Source organism: Pleurodeles waltl, chromosome 7, assembly GCF_031143425.1.
Source record: "Pleurodeles waltl isolate 20211129_DDA chromosome 7, aPleWal1.hap1.20221129, whole genome shotgun sequence".
NCBI classification, from domain to species: Eukaryota; Metazoa; Chordata; class Amphibia; order Caudata; family Salamandridae; genus Pleurodeles; species Pleurodeles waltl.
In genome coordinates, this window is record NC_090446.1 from 265540359 (window position 1) to 265564136 (window position 23778).

At 41.4% G+C, this 23778-nt stretch overlaps 1 protein-coding gene across 2 annotated transcripts in view; it reads left to right on the top strand.

Moving 5' to 3' along the window:
- Window positions 1-23778, top strand: part of ATP9A (ATPase phospholipid transporting 9A (putative)) — a 534117-nt gene that overhangs the window by 147984 nt on the left and 362355 nt on the right. For both annotated transcript variants that reach the window (XM_069243632.1, XM_069243631.1), the window contains exon 8: window positions 867-947. In XM_069243632.1, coding sequence (XP_069099733.1) covers window positions 867-947 — 81 coding nt within the window. The remainder of the gene's footprint in view (window positions 1-866; window positions 948-23778) is intronic.

Sequence of the window (23778 nt, forward strand, 5' to 3'; positions counted from 1 at the left end):
TAGTGGGAAAAACAGAGGTCTGTATTCTGTATGTGCTCTTCTTGTCTTGCTGATTAGAATGATTCTTCATGAGTGAAGATAGTTTCAGGCTATATTACTGGTAATAATTTTCTGCTACTGTCTTTAGTTTTTTAACCTCTTGATATAGAGCTAATGTTATCAAGAATGTTATTAAAAGGTAATTTTTAGCTTCTTACTGCTTAATCTATGAGATATCCTAGCCCTATCATTAGATTGTCCCAGGCGTCTTCCTAGCAGTAAAACATCCCACCAAAAGACTTATTCGGGCGTTCACTGCATTTGTGATGACATTAGACCCATAGTCCTCAACATTAAATCTCTTGGAAGGTGTGGAGAAAAGCTCTACATTTCTTTTCCTTTCTTATTTGTATACTTTTCTTTAGATTGCACATGTTGGCTCTTCTTCACGTGGAGTAGAAGAGGGTAGGTACAGCAAAGACCCCTCCGTGCTCCACATTTAATCCAATGAATGTATTTCAAAACACAGTTTCCTTATAGTTCTTTGCATGCATGATTCTACATAATGCATCATTATCTAATAGAGTTTTTAAAATGTCTGTGATAGTTGGTTACGCTTCTCAAGAAATATCAGTTTTGATATTAATCAGTTATTTTTATATATACCATGTTTGTCCCTCTTAGGTTAAACACATAAAGTTATTGACACAACTGTGATTCTTCTTGGAGGAATAGTTGTTAATTAGCAATGGTGTGTTCTTTCTGACTTATTGAGTTCAACAGTTTGAAAATATGTTACTCTGAAAATAAGGTGAACTTATATGGCTGAAAGTAATCACACAATACATTGAAGTGACATGAACCATTATATTTTATGTGTTCCTCAGGATCTGCTTCAAATTCGATCTTACGTGTATGCTGAGGAACCAAATATTGACATACATAACTTCATCGGAACCTTTACCAGGGTATGATATTAGTGAATATATCTTCAGTTTTCATTGTAAAATGTACAGTTTTATATTTAGTAATTACATTCTTTTATTTATTTAATCACACTGTTTTTTACAATTCTGGACAACAGTTCAATATTATTTTGATGATACATGCTAAATGTGTTAAAAAGAAGCAGTGTTATTCTATTATTTTCTATTATTTGTAATAATACACAGTTTTAGCAGTGACTGAGGCTCACTGCTTGCTTTTATATGTTTATATTTTGAATTTATATGGTTACCAAACTCTGTATTAACCATAGTACTGTCTAATAAACATCCTTGAAATATTCAATTCAAGTTGCATTGCTGACTTTACAAAAACATCAGGTGGTTTATGAAATCATAACTGTTCACCAAACAACTGCCATGTTCCATTAAAAATGCGATTTGCAGCTTTTTCCTCAATCTTCAGTGCTCCTGTATTGATAATTTCTTCTGAGAAGGCATACTAGAGCTTAGCTTTATGTCTCACCAGAGTCATGTAGCCAAGACAGGCTTTCGTGCACATGTATAGTGTAAACCTAAAGATGCCACTTGATCCGAGCTGTTTCACTAGTGTTGTAGTACTCAAAGGAAAATTTTAAACCCTGTGTGTCCTTATCCCAGGTGATTTGATGGCCACATGTGGAAATTTACATTCCACTTTGGCATTCACTGGCAGCCTCTCACTGGAATATTACCTGGTCTTAAGTGATGTGAAAATTATTCTTTAATTTTGGCTGGCTACCTTATTTTGCACCATCTGTGGCCTATAAAGCAGACTCCCTGGTAGCCCCATGTATATGGATGTGGTACTGTTGAGCAGTAGTAGCAAAGAGAGTACTCTCAGCACTGAGTCTATTAGATGTGTCAAGGTATATAGTATGTTTTTTATCAGCAATGTTTTTGAAGAGATGCTATGGTCAGTGGACTTTAAGGTTGTCCAGCTGTGGGGTCTTTAGATGATCTTGCCAAAATTCTCATACAAATGTGATGGAATGAGTGATCACAGACACTGCTTGATTTCTGTTTGCTTGCTCCAGTCCATTGTAGGCAATGTGCCATACCTCCATTTTAATCCTGAGCTTATTTGATGTTACATTATGGTCCCCTGCACTTTAAGCTGCACCCCTTTAAGTTGTGGGTTGGACTCATTCAGTAAATGAAAATATATACTATCACTATTCTCTCTTTTTTAAAATTTGTTATGGCTTTGTAGAAGTTTCTTCCATCTTTCACCTAGTTGGACCCTTGCTGAATTTAGCTGGACTGGATAGACCTGAAGAAAATAAAATGCTGCAAAACCTGTGCAATATTTTACGTGTGAAGAAACTGCTGAATAATGATGTACCTGTCACCATTTTCTCCTGTTGAAAAAGTTCACCCAGTTGATGAGCTACTTTGTTTGCTTATGCGCTCATGGTTTCAGGCTGATGATTTATTGCACAAATAAATTGAGCTCCACGTGCTACACTATTGTACTTACTACTTTAAAATCCTGTTTTTTTTTTCCTTGTCATCCATCGTTTAAGGCTGAAAATTATACCCTTTTTTCTTAACCTTCCCTACTTTATAAATAGTTATTCTTTTAATTCACAGTGGTCATGGTATTTGCTTTTACCTCTTCCCAGATATTGTCACATATATCCAAGGGCCAGCTTAGCCTTTTAATATCCTGTGTCATGTGTCTCCATATTTCCTGAGTTGCAATGTTTGCACACCTTTCTTTTGACCAAGTGGGAAATTGCCTTTTTTGTATGGGCGAGCACAAAGTGCTCCATCCATTTAGTAATCTCTCTTTGGGCTTGAAACCACGCCCATGCCACTTCAGTCACTTACATTGGTTCGTGGGCTTGCCTTTTAAAATCCGCTTGCTTTCATTTGTGAAAGGCATGCATACGTCATGCTTTTTCTGGTGTTTAGCTCACCTACACAGCACCGGTAAAGTACCAAAAAGATACGAGGCTTGATGTTTTCAGCCTGGAGTCCGGACTACTTTATCTGTTTATTTTCCATGCAGCACAATTGCGCTGCATTTTACATAGCGAGATGGCGCTGCGTTTTTTTTTTGCTTTACAACGCTAATAGCTCTAACTCGAACAAATGCGTGACCCGTTGCATTGAAAATGCTTGTTTAGTTTCAGTACATGCTTCTGTTCCTATCTTGTGCAGGAACTTCAGTCATTTGCCCATATTCTGATTTCCAACTTTGGTAGCCCCTGATTCATTGAGGTGCAACAAAAATATGTGATCCAAACGAATTTCTTTCTTTAAAATTTGTAATTTTTGCTTTTTGCCCAATTCTTTTGCACAAGTGGCTAAGTGAGTCAAAAATTTTAATATTGAGCTAATTCTCTTTTCTGCTGCTCGTATGTAGTAAGAGACAGTACTTGGACTAGATTCCTTAAAAAGTCCCCTAAGTTGCTAGAATAGTAGCTTTCGTCTACTAACATTTGTTTTCTCCACTTATCAAGGGATATGCCTTGTTGGACCTTGAAAATAAAACACCAATTATTAATCTTGTTATTTAAGTTTTGACTTAATTGTCATAAATTTAATGATCAATATTTTACCATTTGGAAGGCCACAACACCTAGGTTTTCCTTTAAATCATTGATGACCATTTGAGACTTCTTGAAGTAGCCCATGAGCTAAAGACGATGCCTTAGTCAATTTGTGTGTTTCCTTTCCAGTCAAATTCATTTCAGATGACAAGTTTCAGTTATTCATTTAGGGATTTCATGAAGGGACACTGTGTTGTTTTACTACTCCTAAAGACCTCTACATAAACAGTTGAAGACCAAGAATTAAACTGTGGGATAAGTGAGTGGTAGATTCAGTTCAACCAAGGGGCTAGAATCCTTTAATCTGTTTTCTTTGGTCACTGCCTCTGTAGTCTCAAATCTTTAGAAGAATATTGGCCTAAAGAGTTAAGTTGTCAACAGGTTTCTCAACTGAAAGCTATTGTCTAGTGTCACCCTAGAGATCTGGGTGATGTAAATATGGGACCAAGTGATCTTTCTCCGTGTTTTTGTCACAAAAGGTTTGTTGTTAGATAAGGTGCAAGTTGAATAATAATATGTTTGAGCGCAGACTGTGGATAATACTAACTTTCTGGATTTTTCTTCTAAAACAAATCTCTCTTTTTAATTCCCCACAAATATAAGTATCATTCCCTTAGTAAAAGTGAAATAATTGGTCTAAATTATTTGATTGTCATTTGGCATACATTTCTATCAATACTGAGATGCTCAATATATGTCATAATATTAAACCCAATTTGTAATGTGCATAAATCTAGCTGTGGTTTGATATTGGTGGAATTGGCATGGATAACATTCTATAAATGTTCTCCTTTCAAGAAGTTAATGCCCTTGTCCCACTGTTAAAGCCCTAGAGAAAAAATGATTACTTAAATTCCACAGCCATGCTTCAAACACCAATCTGTGGTTAATATGGTAAGGAAATAGGTACAGATTTAAAATTAATATAGATCTCTTTTTTTCTGTAAAAAGGGGTGATCGAACAGTCGGGATTTTTTGCTCAGCGGAAACTTTTTTTCCGTAAAGATGCATTTAGATATTTTTATAATGATTAATACATTTGCACCTTTAAATACCACTGCTCAAAAAGTTATTTAGTTGTACATTCTCTGAATAACGAAAGCCCTTCAAACATATCATTTTGTTTAGGTTGAAAAATATAAGAAAGTCTCTTTCTTCCATATCGTGAAGTAGAATTATAATATTTCCTAATAAAATATTCCAGCATCATGAGCCCCAAGAAGAGTATTCTCAGTGAAAATCTTCCACTATATTAATTAGATTAATTTATGAAGGCCTACTTTGTGACTGCTTACTTGGATACATCTCACAATTAAATCTGAAGTTGACTCCCCTATAGGATCACCCCACTTCCTCAGAAAAATGGCTTCACTCATATTCTGTTGGATACTTCCAACTGCAGATTTCCAACTTTCTCCAGCAATGCTCCTACACAGTGCTAGGTGGAATTGTGTGGCTCAGTGTTGTGTAGCACCCCAGAAATGATTGAGCAGAACTGTGCCACAGCTGCTGACATCAGCTCCTTTCCTTCCACACCTTCTGTTGTGAATCCAGACATCTTCTCCCAATAATCCAGGCCTTCTGATAACTTCTCAAAACCGGACAAAATGCAGTGTGTTCGGCAACAGTGTCTCTCCTTAAGGCTACAGGTTTCTAACCATTCTGCATCTGTATTAAGCAGATGTCAGTCCCAGATCCTGTGTCTCTGGTGCCTGGGCTTAGGACACAACTCAAAGTTGTGCGACAAGTATTCTGTCCTACACCCCGGGGTTATCTAGGACAAAAAGAAGTTGTAGGTCATGCATAGGTCCCGCTCCAAGTCGAGGGCACAGACTGAATCGTACTCCCGAGGCTGCTCCCATGAGAGGTCAACTTTGTGGTTGAAGTCCTCAAAATTGTAATCGACATGCTAGCACAAGAAAGCAAAGCAGGACTTGACCCCATCCCTCCATTTTCAAAGATGCAAGACTGTCATGATGTCAGTCGGTCTTCCTCCAGATCTCTGGTTACGCAGCGAATTCCACAATTGATCCAATGTTTTGCTGAACTTTCTGTGCCATCAGCGATAATGCAGCAAATTGAGGCCTTTAAGGAGCCCATGCAGCAGATTTTTGGCATTCTTCCGGATCCTTCTTGTACGCTTTTGGGCCCTAAGAATCCACAGGGAACTCCAGTCAGATTACAGCTGACAGATATGTCCTCAGCAAGACCCCTTTCATCCATTATGGACCCTTGCACCAACTAAGGTACAGGCTTCCAACCCAACACAATGACATATACCACTGCTTTCCTCGATTCTGGAGGAAGATTTAGTGCTACTTCCGATATCTGACCCTTAACTGACTTCGGCTTGATCTTGAACAATTTTGCTCTATGAAATTACTCCTTGCCATACAGCCTGTCTCTGATCCCTTGATTCTACTAGGGTGGATGCACCATCACATGTCCCAATATCTTTTTGGCTCTGTTTCTTACCAAAGCTTACCACCACCTAGAGATGATGATCTATCATATCATATCTATCTATAATGATTATAATTTTTACATTGACATACAGTAATCCATTGGACTTGTTACTTCCACTGATACAACGTTGAATTTGTCGCTGGGGCCACCAAAAGAAGCAAGTGCATTCTTTACAGTAGTAGTCTGAGGCCCCGATAGGGTCTTTGACTGACAACTGGCCACTATTGAGAATAAGACTAATGGTCTTAGAGGTATCTTGCAGCCTGAGCCAGCCATATCTGAGCCCTTGCTCCATTTCAATGAGACCTTTATGGATAGTATAATGGGCACCTGCTGAAACACTGTGCTTGTCCACCGGTGAATAGGCACATGGGCAGACATCCCAGAACTGTCCGGACAAACCTCAATATCTCACTACACATCCTACTTGAGAGAGTCTGTTTGTTCAGGCTTCAAGCCATTGAAGAAAATCCCAATTTATTACTCAACAAGTCTGGATAGGGAGTCAACGACGGTTGCAGAATTCAGAAAAAAAGTTCTGTTTGGTTAGTCTGATACTGAGATTAGTCAATGTAGTTTGCTTGTAGGGCTGAGATACACATACATTTCTCATGGATATGCCTTTTGATGGTTTACACCGATATGTCGGAAAGGGTGTTTCTACTGTGGATTGTATCAAGGAAAGGAGAAGCATAGCATGCTTCCTAGGATCTTTAACCCCCTGCCAAACCGTTTCTTCACAAGTTTAGGAAATTGAGTCTACGATAGGGAACTGGCATATAAGCAACACCTCTCTCCTTAGTTTTACTTTCCAGAGGAACTATTGAGAGGTTTTCAGACTCACAAATAGGAGAGGGCTGCTACTTTCAATATTTCCTTGTGCTAAAGAAGAATGCGGTCCTTTGAACAATTTTAGACCTTCAACCTCTGAATGCCTTCTTGCGGAAGGACAAATTTGGGTTGCTTATGCTACCCTAGATCTTGTCTGACCTGCAATAAAGCAACTGGATGCTATCTATCCTAAATGGTCTGTGAATGCCACATTGGGACCTTAATTTGGTCTTAACATGTATCATGTGCTGTGCCTTCAAGACAATGATGCTTAGCTTCTCAATTGAACTCTTGACTTTGAAGACTCTCTTCTTAATTGTGATTACTTCACCTCGTCACTGGAGTGAGCTTTAAGCACTATTGTTGTATCTGCTGTACACCACCTTTTTTCCTGACAGACTGGTGCTTAGAACTTGGGTGACCTTCTTGCCTGAAGTTGCAAATTCTTTCCACGTTGGGCAACCTATCACTCTACTTATCCTATTTGCCCCTTCTCATTCCCCTAAAGAGGGGGAGAGCCTTCTTCACTGGACTAAGGATCAGGCTAAGGAACACCATCTGATTATCAACTTTTTGTGGGGTCCTCCTGTGCAAAGGACTGAGAGCCCATTCCACTAGGGCTAAGGTTGCTTTCACTTGATTGCCACGTTCAGTGCCCATCTTTGACACTTGCGATGCTGCACAGTGGGCGTCAGCGCATACATTCACAATGTACTACTGCCTTGACAGCCAGGTCGAACTGCAAGGACATTTGGTCCGCTTGGTGCTTCAAATCGTTTTGGTTTGAATCTACTGCAAAGACTCTGCACAAGGTGAGGTACAGTTCTAATGTCCCTTCTAAGGCGAGGAATCTGTGGTTAGCAGTATCTTCAGATGAATACGTTACTTACCTTTGGTAACACTGTTTCAGATAAATAGTCTATATTACATCGGATTCCACTGCCCTCCCACCTCCTGTTTTGAGGAGTGGCCTATTTCTAAGATCTAAAAAGATCCCAAGCCAGGAATCTGCACTCTGGTGTTACCAATTGTGTGCGATCCACTTCTGCGGCTGTCTTAGAGTGCAGAAAGAGATTAGCAGGAGACTTGCATCTGTGTAAAGACTTTGTATATGCGGCTCCACTTCGTCATTGTCAGAGGGGAACAGCATCAGTGTGGAGCTGCAGTGCAAAACCTATTGGTGTTTAATGGACAAGGTGTTTTACAATTCTCGTTTTTTTATTGATATGAAATCTAGACTCAGCCCTCGTGTTTGTGTCCGTTTTTATTCAATCTTTTGCTGTTCTTGCATTGTTTTTATTGCACCGTTCCAAAATTGGTTACATCAGTTCACTTTTGACATAACGTCAATACATTCTGTATGATATTGCTCTTTATTAGTTTCATTTGTATAAGCCCATTTTAATGCATAAATGTACATCAGTATTGGGCAGCAAGCAGAGCAGTTTTGATTGCATCTGCAATTTAATCACGGTATCGCACCCAACATCGCTTCACAGAGTCTAACTTAAGTCACATAACAATGCTTATCATACATCGTCACTTTAATATAGTATTAATCTTTGTGCTGTGGTTTTCCCAAAGCATTGTATTGGCTCATAGGTGGGTTGGAGGGACTCACTATGATTCCCTTTGTTCCCGGTTCCTTTAAGAATGTAAAACGTCACTGTCTGCCTCAGCCCAACTTTTCACATTTCCTATCCAGCTCTAATGATGTCCGAAGTTCTGGAAGAGCTCCACGCATTGCTGTGTACCTTCTCGCTGGCCAATCGCTAATGAAACCTTAGATTTAACCACACTATGCAGCAAGTTTGTGACTTCTATTTTGAGTGTGAAGCACACGTTCCGGAGTATTGGAGGAGAGTGTAACTCTCTAGGCGAGATATAATCGGTTATCTGTTTCTGTTGGAATTACGAGAAACAGGCATTTATACAGTCGGGCTCATATAGAATGATCCTAATGTATGTAGTATGTTCATGTTTATATTGTTACACATAATTACACACGTGAGCGGAATGAAAATTCCCCTTTATCCAAATTATGATTTAAATCACCATTGTTGCCTTTTCAGGTCCTATTCAGTTTCTAGCAGTGATTCCTTAATTGAAATGTGCTTATTAAGCAGCCTCCGGTGTTTACCCATCATTGTGAGGGCAGTTAATGACATTTGTGAACTAGGAGGCTCAAATGTCCTCGGTCAGTGAGAGACCAGGTGGTAGATTCTTTTCATTGTTTACCTCACCGCCCTTGCTTTGTGCCAGCTCTAACAGCACCTTCTGCTGAACATGCATGTCAATTATATATTGTGCCCATAATACAATAGGTTATATTTATCATCACAAATTATTGACTCACTTATTGAAATGTGGGATTTTCTGGTAGCACTCATAGAGGCCCCACTGTACTCTAATGAGTTTGAAAAAGCACTTTGTACCTTTGTTCGTTTTGGAGACTGACAGGTCCAAAGAGGACCAAGTGACCTGGGTTTGGGTATTGAGAACTGAGTTTTTGATTAAAACCTCCGGGTAGTTTTGGAAGTGCAGATCTTAACTCTGTGGTGTTACTGAGTGGTCGGCTGTGACACAATGGGTAGCTACCTACTTGATTGTGAACCGTACCAGAGGTCGTGTGATCTGCAAGGGAGGTGCCAACAATTGGCACAGTAAATGATCATAAACATTTCTGTACAAGCCTAAGTTTTCTTTGGTTCTGTTTGGGGCTGATGCTTCCAAATGGTAAACTGAAGAGCTTTCCAAGGGGCTACCTAATGGTTGGGCCAAAATACTGAAGGGAAAAAACAGGGAGTACATTTTCCGTATTTTGAGTTGCGATCCAGCTTGCAAAAATCAGTTTCACCTGGAGTGCTGAAAATCTTCCTATCAACTATTTTTCTTGGCCTAGAGGCTGTCCTAGATCAGTCATTAAAGGATTAATATTAAGTGTGAAAATATGTTCTGTAAGGCTACAGGTTTGGGGCACGTTTTTCTTTACCACAGGGCTATCCCATGTACCTGACCTCTTGAGGACCTTTTTTATGGGCGAGCGCAAAGTGCTCCCTCCATTCTGTAATCTCTCTTTGGACTTCAAACCACGCCCATGCCACGTCAGTCACTTACATTGGTTCATGGGCTTGCCTTTTAAAATCTGATTGCTTTCATTTGTGAAAGGCATGCATACGTCATGCCTTTTCCGGTGTTTAGCCCACCTACAGAGCATCAGTAAAGTACTAAAAACATACGAGGCTCAATGTTTTCAGCCTGCGATCGTGCTGCATTTTACATAGCGCGATCGCACTGTGTGTTTTTTTGCTTTACAACGCTAATAGCTATAACTCTAACAAATGCGAGACCCGTTGCATTGAGAATGCTTGTTATAGGTGTGTCAGGGCGGAGAAACCCATGTTCAGAGTTGGTAGAAATCCACTGCTGATTGTCAACATGTTGGTTCTGCTAAAGCACCTCTCCTTTTGTGAGCTGCAGAAGACTAGCAGGACTCTGTGGCACCGTTCATCTGCCCATGACAGGGTGAGTTCCTCTTATGATGTGGTCCTAGCCATAAAGAAACTTGCAGACAAGGGACATGATCTTAAAGTAAATATCTTGACCATTAACCATCAAGCCACTTCAGCATTTGAATATCCGTAAAATGAGAATGACGCCTTTTTCCAAGTCTAGCACCATTTTGAGCAAAATATGGATGAATGGGAGGATTGCAAGAATAGGTAGGCCCTTGCAGTCGACATTAATATAGTTGCAAGAGTTTTCAATTAATTTATGTTTGTTTTAGGCATGTGTGTGATCACCTTGAGTTGACGTTTAGATGTTTTAGCTTCGATAACGACAAATGGGAAAGTGACTATTTGAGCTATTGAACAGTACTGTGCACATTGTCTAAAAGCTTTGTGGTTTTGTTGTTTAACAAGGTTATTTACAGGAGAGCACAGTGTTTGTTCTCTTTTGGTATTTCTTTCTGTTGCTGCTTTCCTTTAAGTCTTATTGCAACACATTCTTTTGAGTATATTGGAGGTGGGTGATGAGTGTATCCTTTGGGAAAGACGATTCTCAGTCTCGGGAATGGAAATGCTTAATTTAAAACACTTGACATCTACCATGCCCATCAATTCTTTTCTTCTTGTTCTCCTGCAGACCTACAGTCATTTTTCAGTCATATTTTACACAAACTAAAAATATCTACTTGCTTCAACTTCTACAGGAGACTCCTCTCACTTTACAAAAAATATTGAAATGTCCATTACTCCCTATTTTTTTTTTAGGTAGCAGCCTACCAGACAGCACTCCGCTTTCTGGTTTGCTAAAGACATCTTGGGGACATTCAGAAAGTTGACATAGGAATGCATTCTGCCCGTTGCTTGCCATTGGCTCTGTGCTTTGTAACTCACATTATCTTGCTTTCCATTTGCTGGATGTTTTTGTTTTAGGCTGGCCAGCTTGAGTTTGCTCCTTCCCTTGCCAAAACCTTATTCACAGAATCCTTCTGGGTGGTCTCTTCTGTAAACAGGGATGTTAACCTTGTTCTAATCTTGTCACATTTGCTGTGCATTCAAAGACTAGGTCAAATGCCAGGCCCTGTATTCCAAGGGCGCTTGTTTAGCCTTCTTTCTCTGACTTGAAATGAGAGGATTTATGTAATAATCTTGCTGGAAAGTAGGGGTACAAAAGAGTTTTCTTCTAACACACAACAACATTTAAATGAACTAAATAGGTATATCAGAATATATCAGAATTATGAACGCACAAATGACACACTTATTTTGTTGTTTCTGAAGCGTGTTGGAAAGAAATACTTTAATATGATCAAAATGAATCATTAAACTAGGTGATTCAATTTCCACACATTTTGGTCTGTGAACTGTATGGTTTTGTTCGAAAGGCTGTATCTCTCTGTGCAAATGTAAAGGTCATTTCAGTTGAAATTGTGTTATCTGTAATGGCATCGTGCTACCACACCAGGAATACTCCACTTTACGCCACTGCAATCTATCGCGCTCCGCTCCGCACTGCTGCACTCTACTCTGCACCACACCACTGCACTCTGCACCACTCCGCTCTGCACCACTCCGCTCTATACCACTGCACCTTAGTCTTCTTCACCCTACGCCTTTCTACTCTACCACATATCACTCTACTCTATGGCAGTGCACTCTTTGCCACTCTAAACCACTACACTTTTTGCCATTGCACCCCATGCAAGGCCACACCAATCTCCTCTGAAATCTCCTCTGCACAACTCCACTATACATCGCTGTACTCTGACACTCTGCAACACTGCACTTTATGCCACAGTGCTCTGTCAATGCATCTTACTCGGTAACACTTAATTCTTTGCCCCTATACTCAATGCCAATCCACCTTATGCACTCTAATCTACTCTCCACCACTGCACTCTACAACATTACCCTGTATGCTGCTCCACACAACTGCGCTCTATCCTGCACCACTCAACGTTACACCACTTCACTCTACTCTGAAACAATCTACTGTAAGCCACTACACTCTACCCTGTACCACTCCACTCAATGTCTCTGCACTCCTGCCATTCTATTCTTAACCACTGCTCTCTACGCCAATGCACTCTCCACAACTACACTGTGTCACTGTACTCTAAGCCACTGCACTCTACTCCTCTTTACTGTACTCTACGATCACTGCTCTCTGCCACTCTCCTCTCTTTTCCACTGCAATCTGACACTTTACTCTGCATCACTGCACTTTCCACCACTGAACTGTACGCCACTCTACTCTGCACTACTCTACTCTTTGCCACTGCACTCTTTGCCAATGCACTGAATGGCACTGTACTGTACTCTGCACCACTCTTTGCTGCTCTTCCCTACACTGCTCTACGCCACCGTCCCTATGCCATTTGACTCTAGTCTACACCACTGCACTCTACCCTACGCACTCTACACCTCTCCAACCTGCGCCACTCTAACCTGTGCCACTCTAATCTGCACCACTCTGCGATCCGCCACTGTTTTCTGCATCGCTTCATTTTAAGCCGCTGAATTCAATGACACTGCCTACACCACTATACTCTGCAACACTCAATGCACTCTACACCACTCTACTTTATGCCACTACAGTGTATGCCACTCTAGACAACTCCACACAGTGCTCCTCCACTCTACAATACTGTACTCCACTCTTTACCATTCCCCTCTACAACACTTCACGCCACTCTTCTCCATGCCACTAACTTTTTGCTATGCTGCACAGCAGCCACTCTGGTGTACAACATGGCTAAAACAAATTCGTGAAGCCAGTACCTCCTGAATAGGTGGGAACTATTGGCTTTGTCCTTGCTTGTTTATTTTGTATCCTTATGTTCATAGCGTGTGTTGCTGCAGAACCACATGCTCTGTGTACTCTCCTGCCATTAAGTGCTGGTCTCACACATTTGCAAGTTTTTCTTTGAAGAAGTCTTTTGAGTCTCTCAGTATAGTGACTCCTTCCTTAGCTGCCAATACTCATGGGCATCGCCTACATGTGAGATTGTTTTTTTACTGCCATCTGGTTTGCACATGTACCATCAGGGCTCATAGCACTTTCCTTTGTGCCCACTATGTCGCCCTTCGACCCTGGTAGCACTGAAAACCTTTCCACATGAAGACCATACTTTTTTTTTCAGCTCAGCAGTGTAGCAGACCTTCTTCCACACCTCACTGTCTTGGCCTTAGGCACTCTTTGGGGCTTGGTCCCTCACCACATGCATTTTTATCAAAGAGAATGTGTCACCAGTAATGGAACAGATGCCATTTCAATACTGTTCTCAGTGCCACTCCAAGTTTTTATGGACCGACCACCATCAGATTTGCCTCTTCCTCTACCGCAATACCACATGCGTGACCTGCCTTATCTTTCGATCGGTAAAGATGCTTCTGTACTGATGTGAGTGGAGATTGACCCTTTGGAGGATGCAGAGGCAGGAATTGGAAGGTACCCCGGTATCTTAAGATGCATTGTGTCAAGGCAGAGGAGGAAGAAGCTGGACCTTCAGAAGCACAGCTTGTCCAGCTGTCTCCAAGCCCACGGCTGGCCTTTTTTGCTCTGAGGAGGAACAGTAACTGGACATAGGTGCCTTGCAGACATTGGGAAGACATTAATGATTACCTTGTGCTTAAAAACTCAGCTTGATCTACCTCAACGGACCTGAACTGAGTAAAGCACTGCCACTGTATTGGCTGAAGTCACAGCCCTCTACCTAAAATGCTTTCAACTGGGCAACCACTGCCTTCAGGCCAGGGTTAAAACAACAAAATACTTCGAGCCAACAACACTCTCTCCTTCATCCACAAAAGCAACTCGTTCTTTGATCCTGAAGATTCTGCTCAGGCCTTTGAAGCTGAAGTTGCCTTCGGCTCTGGAACCGTAACCTGCCTTGGCGCTCAGACTTTCATAGATGCTCATACTTGCAATGATGCCGAAACAGTCCTCAAAACTGCTGCCAGCTCAGAGAATCCACCTGGTGCTGAAAGCACTCTCACTGGTGGGCACCAAAGACTCATAGCAACTCATCCTCCAATGCCTGAAGAAGAGTTGAAGGCTCTACAGAAACCCCTATTCGTACACCGTAAAACAGGCAAAAACACTTAAAAGCCAAATAGCTTTGGAGCCTTTACACCTCCTAACCTTAAATCACAAAAGTAAAGGGGCACCAGGCCTCTCTGCCCACCACAGAGTCCTCCTCTTCCACTACCGCCTCCTCACCAGTGACCCTTACACCGCCACTAACCTTCATTCTTCCTCACTCTCCAGTGGGCTCTCCTCTTTCTTCTTAAAGGGAAGGTCGCTCATGCACCCTACAGTCCCATATGACACACCGTATGACCCTGTGCCTATGAGTAAAGTGTGGGATGATTATAAAGTCGATACAGATCCTGATCTGTATTCAGCTAGGCCCTTTCCCCGCAGGCAACACTACCTCTTACCATTAGATCATACAGACAGAAGACATCCACTTAACATAAAATGTAAATGCATACCCTCCAGGAAGGCGATGACTTCCTGGTAGAGACTCTATTCAAAACACCACGTACAACCCAGTTCCTCACCTTGCTTAAAGTGATGCTTCAGACCTCTACAGACACACTTAGTGAGCCTGTTAAAGCTAGGGTAGTTACCTCATGGGTTGACAGAAAGCACAAACCTTCTACCAATGACACTCCCTACATTCATGGCCAGCTTCCTCTTGATTCCCTTGTTATGCATACTGACAGCAAATGTGCCAGTACCACAGTAAACAGGAAAAACTCCCCCACCAGATAAGGAGGGCAAAACAATAGACACAGTAGGAAAGAGGGTAGCGGTGCAGGTAGCTACCCAATGCAGGATTGCCAGCTGTGGTGGCAGTTTGCTCTTCCACTATGATAGAGGGCACTGAGACAACATGCTAAATCTTCTCAAGCATCTTCCAAAGGAATTGAGGCAGACGGGGAGGAGTTGGTGGCAAAGGGGAAAACGATTTTAAACTCCATCATCCACTTTGTCCTGGATGCATCTAATAGTGTGACCTATAGCATTAATACTAGTGTCCTTATAAGATGCCACACCTGGCTTCATGGTTCTGGCTTTAAACCATCATTTTCTCAACCTGCCCTTCAATGATGAACATCCCCCTGGGACGGTGGTTGGCCAAATGCTGGAGAAAGTCAACAAAGATACTGAGTCAACCTACAGACAATATTCCAAGAGGCTCCTTTTGGTTGGCAGCAGTACAGGACTGCAGTAAAACCATCTTCCCAGACTCCCCATGCACATATCATAGACAGCAGCAGGCCTACCACCTGCACCCTCCAAGGGGATATTCCAGAGGCTCGTCTGTAACAACAGCAACAGAGATGGAGGCAAAGCAAGCTCAGGTAAGGAGCCTCAAATAGTTAACAGACTCTCCCTTTCCCCGACCACATCACACCTGCCGAGTGAAGGCTCCAAAATTTCCTCTCTTGCTGACAGGAAATCACATCAGACAAATAGTTGTTAGACATAGTTCAGCACAACTACTGTCTAGAACTTCTCACAACACCACCCAGCACCCCCACCTTCTAGCAAATACCTTCTCAGCAGCGAGCACTTCTGCCTCTTACAATAAAAGGGTCCAAGTACTCCTCCAAAAGGAACCATTGATCTAGTGCCTTCCCTTCAACTTTGCACTGGGGTTATTCTCTACAATTTCTTATTCCCAAAAAGGATGTCTCTCCAGTCTCTCTCTCAGACCCATTCTGGACCTTATGAACCTCAAAAGTTATGTTGCCTCCTATCATTTCTATATGGTGAGGATGGCTGGTGTGATACCTCTACTCCAGCCAAACAAATACATAGCAGTATGAGACCTGACGGATGCCTACTTTCACATCCCCAATCGTTCCGCCCACTGCCTCTACCTGCATTTTATGGTAAGTGGTCAGCATTTCCAGTTCTAGATACTACTCTTTGGCGTCCCCAATGGCCCAAAGATATTCACCAAGTACTTGGCAATGGTGGCTGCCCTATTAAGAAGAGATACACAGTCAGCTAAAGGACAAGGTTGGATCAGCAGAAAAGAATTTGAGTTCTTAAATCAGAATGATGGTAGAACGCCCTGCTTCTATATCCTTCCTAAGATACATAAAAACATAGAAGAACCTCCAGGGAGACCGATAGTTTCGGCATGTGGCTCTATATTAGAGCCTCTTGCCCAGTTTGTAGATACTTTTTTGAAACCTTTTGTATTGAAGACAGCAGCATATGTACGTGACACAATGGATATTATCAATAAAATTGAAAACGTAATATTCAATGAGGAGAAACAGTTTTTAGTGACTTTTGATATAGAGTCGCTTTACACAAACATCCCACAAGACGAAGCTCTGGAGATTATTAGACTAACTTTAAACAACAACATAGAGACAGTAAGTACTCCTACAGACTTTGTAGTCGATTTAGCAACACTGTTTAAAAAATAACTTTTTTAAATTCAATGATTAGCTATATCGGCAAGTTAAAGGAGTTGCCATGGGCTGCAGCTTTGCTCCAGAGATCGCCAATCTGGTGATGGACTTTTTTGAACAAAAATGGATATACGATTACAATAACCCATTTAAAAAACATATTGTTAAGTGGTTCAGGTATATTGATGATATCCTAATGATCTGGGAAGGTTCTGAATTAGAGCTGAGCTCTTTCTGTGATTGGCTTAATCAACGGACTGCTGATTTTAAATTCACGATGAACAAAGGTCAGACCAAAATAAATTTCTTAGATATTTGGATTCTGTCTAAAAATGGTAAATTGATGGTGAGTCTGTATAAAAAACCGACAGACCGTAATACATTATTACACTTCACTAGCGGACACCCGAGAGTGCTTAAAGAGAATTTACCATATGGACAATTCCTTCGGATTAGAAGAAATTGTACGGAGAAAGATGATTTCTTTTGGAATTCGGAAGAGTTAAAGAAAAAATTAATCACTAGAGGGTACCCTAAAAAGCTCGTAAAAACAGCCGAGAAAAGGGCATTGTTTTTCCCAAGGGAAACTCTCCTTACGCCAAAAAAACAAATGAAGGAAATCCCGTTAACGTGTGTGTTGACATTTAGCCCAAAGGCTAATAAAATCCGGACGATTAGTGAGAAAAATTGGCGTATCATTAAAGATCTAAGCATAGAGAAACCTTTGTTCTCATTTAAGAAAGCTCACAGCTTAAAAGACCAGTGGGTACAAGCTTGTGTAAAAAAAATTTGAAAAGAAGGAACAAAAGACTTGGTTACAGCCTCCAACAATACAGGGACATTTTAAATGTGGGAAATGTACCGCATGCCAATTTACGCAAAACTCAAAGGAGGTAGCAATAAATGGAAGAAAACATACCCAATACGACTTCTCTAACTGTAATACTAAAAATGTGGTTTATTGTATATTTTGTCCTTGTAATAAAGCTTATATTGGACAAACAGCACAGGCAGTTAAAAGTTGAATTCTACAGCACCGATCGAGAGTTAAATGTGCTATAAAAGGAGCACCGTTGGTTGAACATTTTCTAGAACATGGACATAAAGCAGATAACATCAAATGGACAGTGCTAGCAGTGGTACAAAGCAAAACGGATGGCCCCGCAATGGTGACCAGACTACTTAAATTGGAGGCACGGCTGATTGAGAAATTCCAAACAGTCAGAAATGGACTAAATGACTGTAATGAAGTCTGGGCTCTCATTGTCAACTGATATAGGATATGGTTTCGCTTGATTATAGTGTTTTGAGCCTCCAGGGAAAAGGAAATGAACCCTTTGACCATGACGACAATTTTTAGTCCATCAGGCTTTGGACATGTGTCAAAAGTATAAACTTCAATTCAGATGCTGTGAAAATCAGAGTTAGAAGAGTAGAATTGGAGTGATTAGGATCCTTAGAAAAAGAGAATGTTACCTGTTGATCTAGACAATAATTGCTATTGTATTGGATTGGTAATTTGTTTCAAATTAGTAAATTTAGATCAAAGTATTGTATGTATGAGTATGTTCCATGAAGATAATTAATTATGGATTGATAGTATAAAAATATGACTAATATATATAGGGAATGTACTTTTGAGATAACCAATTTAGTGGGACAGTGAAAAACCTGATATTGTCCATAATGGTGCTCGATGATAAATGTTAGGGAGGTATGGCTGTTAATGGGCTCCTAATCTGTATACAATGACGAAGAGACCGAGATTAGGACAAACAAGACGCATAGGAAGTCCAGATAAGTTTTAAGAAGGGACGGAGTCCCCCCAACATGGTGCTTACCGCTAGACTCGGTTTAGAAATAAGAACAGACTAGTGTGCGCCGGGATAGTTTGTTAAAAATGGCCGACACATGGCCGCCCGCGTAGCTTCGGCATACGCGAAGCCAGCAGCGAGATACTGACATGGACCGTGCCATAGAGTGAGGAAAGATAAACGCTCCCCCGAAAGTAAGTGCTGTTTGAGCATGACCGCTCGTAGTAAGAGCAGTGATTAGTGGGTTGAGGACTTGAACCATTAGTCTTTGAAATTTCTTATTTATTTTGTTTTGACAGTTGGTAGAGGCATTCGAGTGTGTGGTGACATTTCCGCCCAGTAAAATCAGAAGATTACTTAAATAGAGAAGAACAGCGGTAATGTAAATTTTAATTTTAATAGAGAGCCCCTGTTAATAAGATGAAGTTGGGTGAATTCTTTTTCATTTTAGGCTTTTTTCCTTCTTCCCTTAGCCTCGGGATAACACTAATATTCAAATAGGCAAGGTGTCCCGATGGTTGGTAATGCGTGTCTTCGGTTTTTAGAAAAAGGTATGTTTTATGACGGGCGACATGGAATAGGATTAACCCTCTTTGGGGGGTGCACAAGTAACACTTGGAGGTGCATGGTGGTGATTAGTAATTGTTTTGTTTTCATGGCAACAGTGCACTGGGAGTGACTTGTTTTGGATTATAAGTTATTATTTGTGTGAGAACTATAGCGCTGACTAGTGATAATCCGCTTTATAATATAAAATTCAGACTTTGCTATTCTATACATGATAAGAGAGATAGGGAATTAATACAGTGTAATTACTTGTTTTTAATATTTAATATATTTGTTACTTTTTGTAGAGGTGCCAGTGCCCTTCGACTGTCCTGAGGAGGCCACGAGTTATGGGGCCGAAACGCGTCGACATTAGTCTAGCGGGACCAAGGGCTTATAATTGTTAAATTGAGAGATTCAATAATGAGAAGCACTGCATAATACCTTAAAAAATTGTTAGGTGTTTACAGCTGGGTGCTAATCCCTTGGTCATTTGTTTAAGACAGGATCACATTGTAAATCGAGTCATAGTGACCTTTTTGAGTATTCCCGTTGGGCATTTCCCTTTTCGATGTATTGTATGTGTTTCGTTTTTAGACACTGTGTTGTGAAATTAGTTAGTAATATGATGTGTTATTATCTATGATTTTATGTTATCATGTTGAGGTACACACTGCTTTTTGAAAATCAATGAAATAAATATGGGAAAGTAATTTACCCGATTAACCAAAAGTGAGTGCTTTGGTTAATATAATTAATGATTTGATCTGTCCCTGCCTGCTATTATTTGTGATTATGCTATTAAGAAGAGAGTGCATCCATGTGTTTCATGTTGTCTTGACGATTGGCTGATCGAGATAGCAAGCAGCCAGCAGTGTTTACAGCACACACAGGCAACCATCCTTCTTCTTCACAGTCTTGGCCTCACCATAACTGTGGCCAAGTCCCATCTCCAACTCCTCCAGATCAAATCCTTTATAAGTGTGATTCTAAATTCAGTCACCAGCAACGCCTACCCAAGTCGTCTAGGGGGCGCGGCCTGTGACCACCTTGTTTCTCCTTTTCATCCACAATGTCACCACACAGTGGGAACTGTAATGTCCCTTTTGGGCATGATGTTCTCATGCATTGTGATTGTACCGCAATCCCAGTTGCTCATACGCTTGCTGCAACAGTGCCTCTCAGCTCAGTGGTCACAAGCGAAAGGTCTGACGGAAGACCTAGTGTTGGTAATGGCCAGCCCCATCACTTTCTGCAGTGGTGGAACAGCAACAACTGTCGCAAAGTGGTCCTTTCCTAGACTCTAGTCCACAAGTCACTATCCCCATGGACAACCTCCCAAGATGGGTGGGGAGCTCAACTTGACCATCACACTGTACAAACTTTGTGGACTCCACAACAGCAGCACCACCAGATCAACTATCTTGAGCTTCTGGCAGTCCGACTCACCCGCAAAGCCTTCCCCGTTGCTTATTCAGGGTAAATTAGTCCAGATCACGGTAGACAATATGACTACCATATACTGCCTTCAGTCGCAGAGGGGGCATTAACTCTTTACTCCCTGCTTGCTCATTCAGTTTGGCATTGAGCGCTTCACCACTGCCTTCACTTGATGGCAAAGTATTTTCTGGGGATTGGTAATGATCTAGCGTACCTGTTAATCAGAACACACCAGGAAGACCACGATTGGGAACTTCAGCTGCAGGTCCTGCACCTAAACTTCCTGTGATGTGGCTCTTCATATGGAGACCAGTTTGCCACATCCGAAAAGGCAAAATACCCGAGCTCCGCCACAACGTTCCAGCACCCTCGATCCTTAGAAAGAACTAATGTGCTTAAAGAGTGAATTGCCTTTCTGGATCTGTAGTAATTACTTTAAGCATAGTGCCAGGATGCTCCTTGGAGTGACAGCTGTGCTTTATAAATACCTGTCATTCATTCATTGGATCATGTAGCAACGGATCTTTGCCTATGTTTTCCTGCCTCTCCTGCTGCTTTCTCTGGTTGTGCAGAAGAAGATGCAAATATTCCTTACCTACAGAATGGTGGCCTGCACCTGCCCGAGACAACCTTGGTATTCAGCCCTGTTAGAGATGTCGATCAGCCCCCATGAGAGGGTTACCAACAGACCAGGAACCAAGGCCTGATCGTGCAGTCAGATCCCAAGCGGCTACATCTTGTGATCTGGCAAATGATATCCTAGAATTTGGGTAATTGGGTCTGTCCCAGGCATGTATGGACTTACTGTGTGAGTTCCTTAGACTTGCTACCTACAACAAACATATGTTGCAAAGTAGAAAAGGTCCACTACAGCATTTCTAAGATGTTAGATCCTCGGACATCTGCAGACCAAGATAACATCAACTACCTTCTCCACTGTCGGAAGTCAGGCCTCGCCTACACTGTCACTGTCACTGTCACTGTCACTGCCACTGCCACAGCCACTTTCATTTAGTGGCTATAACCGCATACATGGAAAACAGGCGTTCATTGATGTACTTCGGAGAGTCATCCCTACTAGCATTGCCCCTGCACTAATGTGGAACCTAAATGTTTTAATTAATAGACTTGTTTATCCCACACTCGAACCCTTACACTCTTGCCCGCTCCAGTACCTCTCCTTTAAGGTAGCTTTCCTGCTGGCAGTAACTTCTTTAGGCTGCATTAACGAGCTGCAGGTCCTCTCCCTGCAGGAACATTCATGTAGGTTCACAAGTATAAGTTAGCACTCAGATGATTATTCCTAAGCTCCTTCCAAAGGTGGGTTCCACATTCTATCATAATCAGACCGTGGAGCTCCCAGTCTTCTTCCCTGAGTCAGATTCAGTAGCAGAGAAAATTCTCTATACCCTAGGCATCAAGCACACTCACATGTATTACATTGACACAACTGGACCTTTTCTCAAAGTGGACCAACTGTTTGCATCTTTCGCAAAACCTCACAAATGGCAGCCTACTTACAAAGCAGGGATTGCTAGATGGATAGTTAAGTGCATCTAGAAGCCAAGAGAAGACTCCCTGTTACTCCTAGGGCTCACTCTACTCGAAAAAGGCTGCTACCATGGCTTTTTTGGGGGAGTATTTCCCTAGTTGACACATGAAAGGTGGCTACTTGGCCATCCTCCCCCCCCCCCCCCACACACACACATACACACATACACACATACTAACACCTGCTGTATGGATTCCATGACTCCAAAGGATTCTTCAAAGAAAAACATCTTGCAAACATCTGCCTCACATACTAGATAGCAGGAGCATATGCAAAGCATGAGAATCTACGGCACTACATGGTACAAACAGATGGCTGCAGTGTCAGTAACATTGTTGTTTCTTGCAGTGTCACAAATGAGCATTGCAAACTCTTTGAAGCTAAATGACACCTTCAAATTCCGAAATAAAAAAAACTCTGACATTGCCCAGTATAACACGGTTCTGTTGCTGGTATTTCTATGAGAAATCTATTGCCTACGTTGCCTTATTGATGTTCGGTACTTCATGAACTCAGGATGAATCTTGATAATGATTTTAATGGGTGAATCAAACATGCAGGAATTTTCAAATTCAAAGTTTGCAGGAATTTTCAAATTCAAAGTTTGCAGGAATTTTCAAATTCAAAGTTTTGAGATCTTTCTGTGGTCAGAGTAACAACTAAGTGGCATTCTGGTAGGCTCATGAACATATGCTCTAATCAATCCGCTCAGGGGCCCGATAGCTCATTTCATGATATTAATAAGCATTTGATGTTCGAATTTTTTTTCTTTAAAAAAAGAAAAAATCAGTATGCTGATCTTATTTTAATGAGAAATGCTCTTGTAAAGGTTTTCACTAACTGTGCAATAAACTTAAACTAATATGCTGCTATTAAAGAGCCTCATCTACAACGGGATTCAGCGATGCCATCACTGGGAAAACAAACACTCAGTTCAATATTTCAGCTTCAGTTTTTTAAAGAAACTTGATTGGGTTTAGACAGGTATATAAGCCTATAGGTTTGCATGTTAATACCAGGATACAGCTAAGTTACACCAAAACATTACATGTTGTGAACAGCAGACTGAATTATGCTCCAGCCTGACAATGTCCTTGTACATGAATCGGCTCGGGTCAGTATGCAGAGCCGACAGTTAGCTATACTCACGTATTATACCATTTGCAGAGTGTGATCCCGTAAGTCTTCCCAGGAAATAAAGAACAGCGTAAGCTTAACAACAAAACTCAAAACAAGCATATAAATCCTGTCCAGCTGTGTCTGACGTTTTAGTGATTAACTACCTTGAGGAAGTTGCTATCAGCAAAGGGAAGAAGATGAATGGGGTTTTAAGGTGCACTGGACTGGAGAATAAAGCATATAGCATCCAGGGGCTCCAGGGCCAATCAGTTCTCATACCCAAGTTCCTGGCAGCAGGCTGTGTGGGTTGCCGGCAGCTCAGACAATCTAAGAACCATTGATGGAAGGGGTACTCCCTACTTCCACTTATGCCAGTAACACCTATGGGTCATAGTTTAAGAAACCAGTGATCATCTCTAGCCACCGATCAGCAATAGATTTTGGACATATCCCTCTGTATTCCTCTGCACTCAGTGCACACAGTCTAAGCCACAGCCCACTTCTCTACCTCTGCCCACCACCGAATGTGGGGGGCGGGAGAGG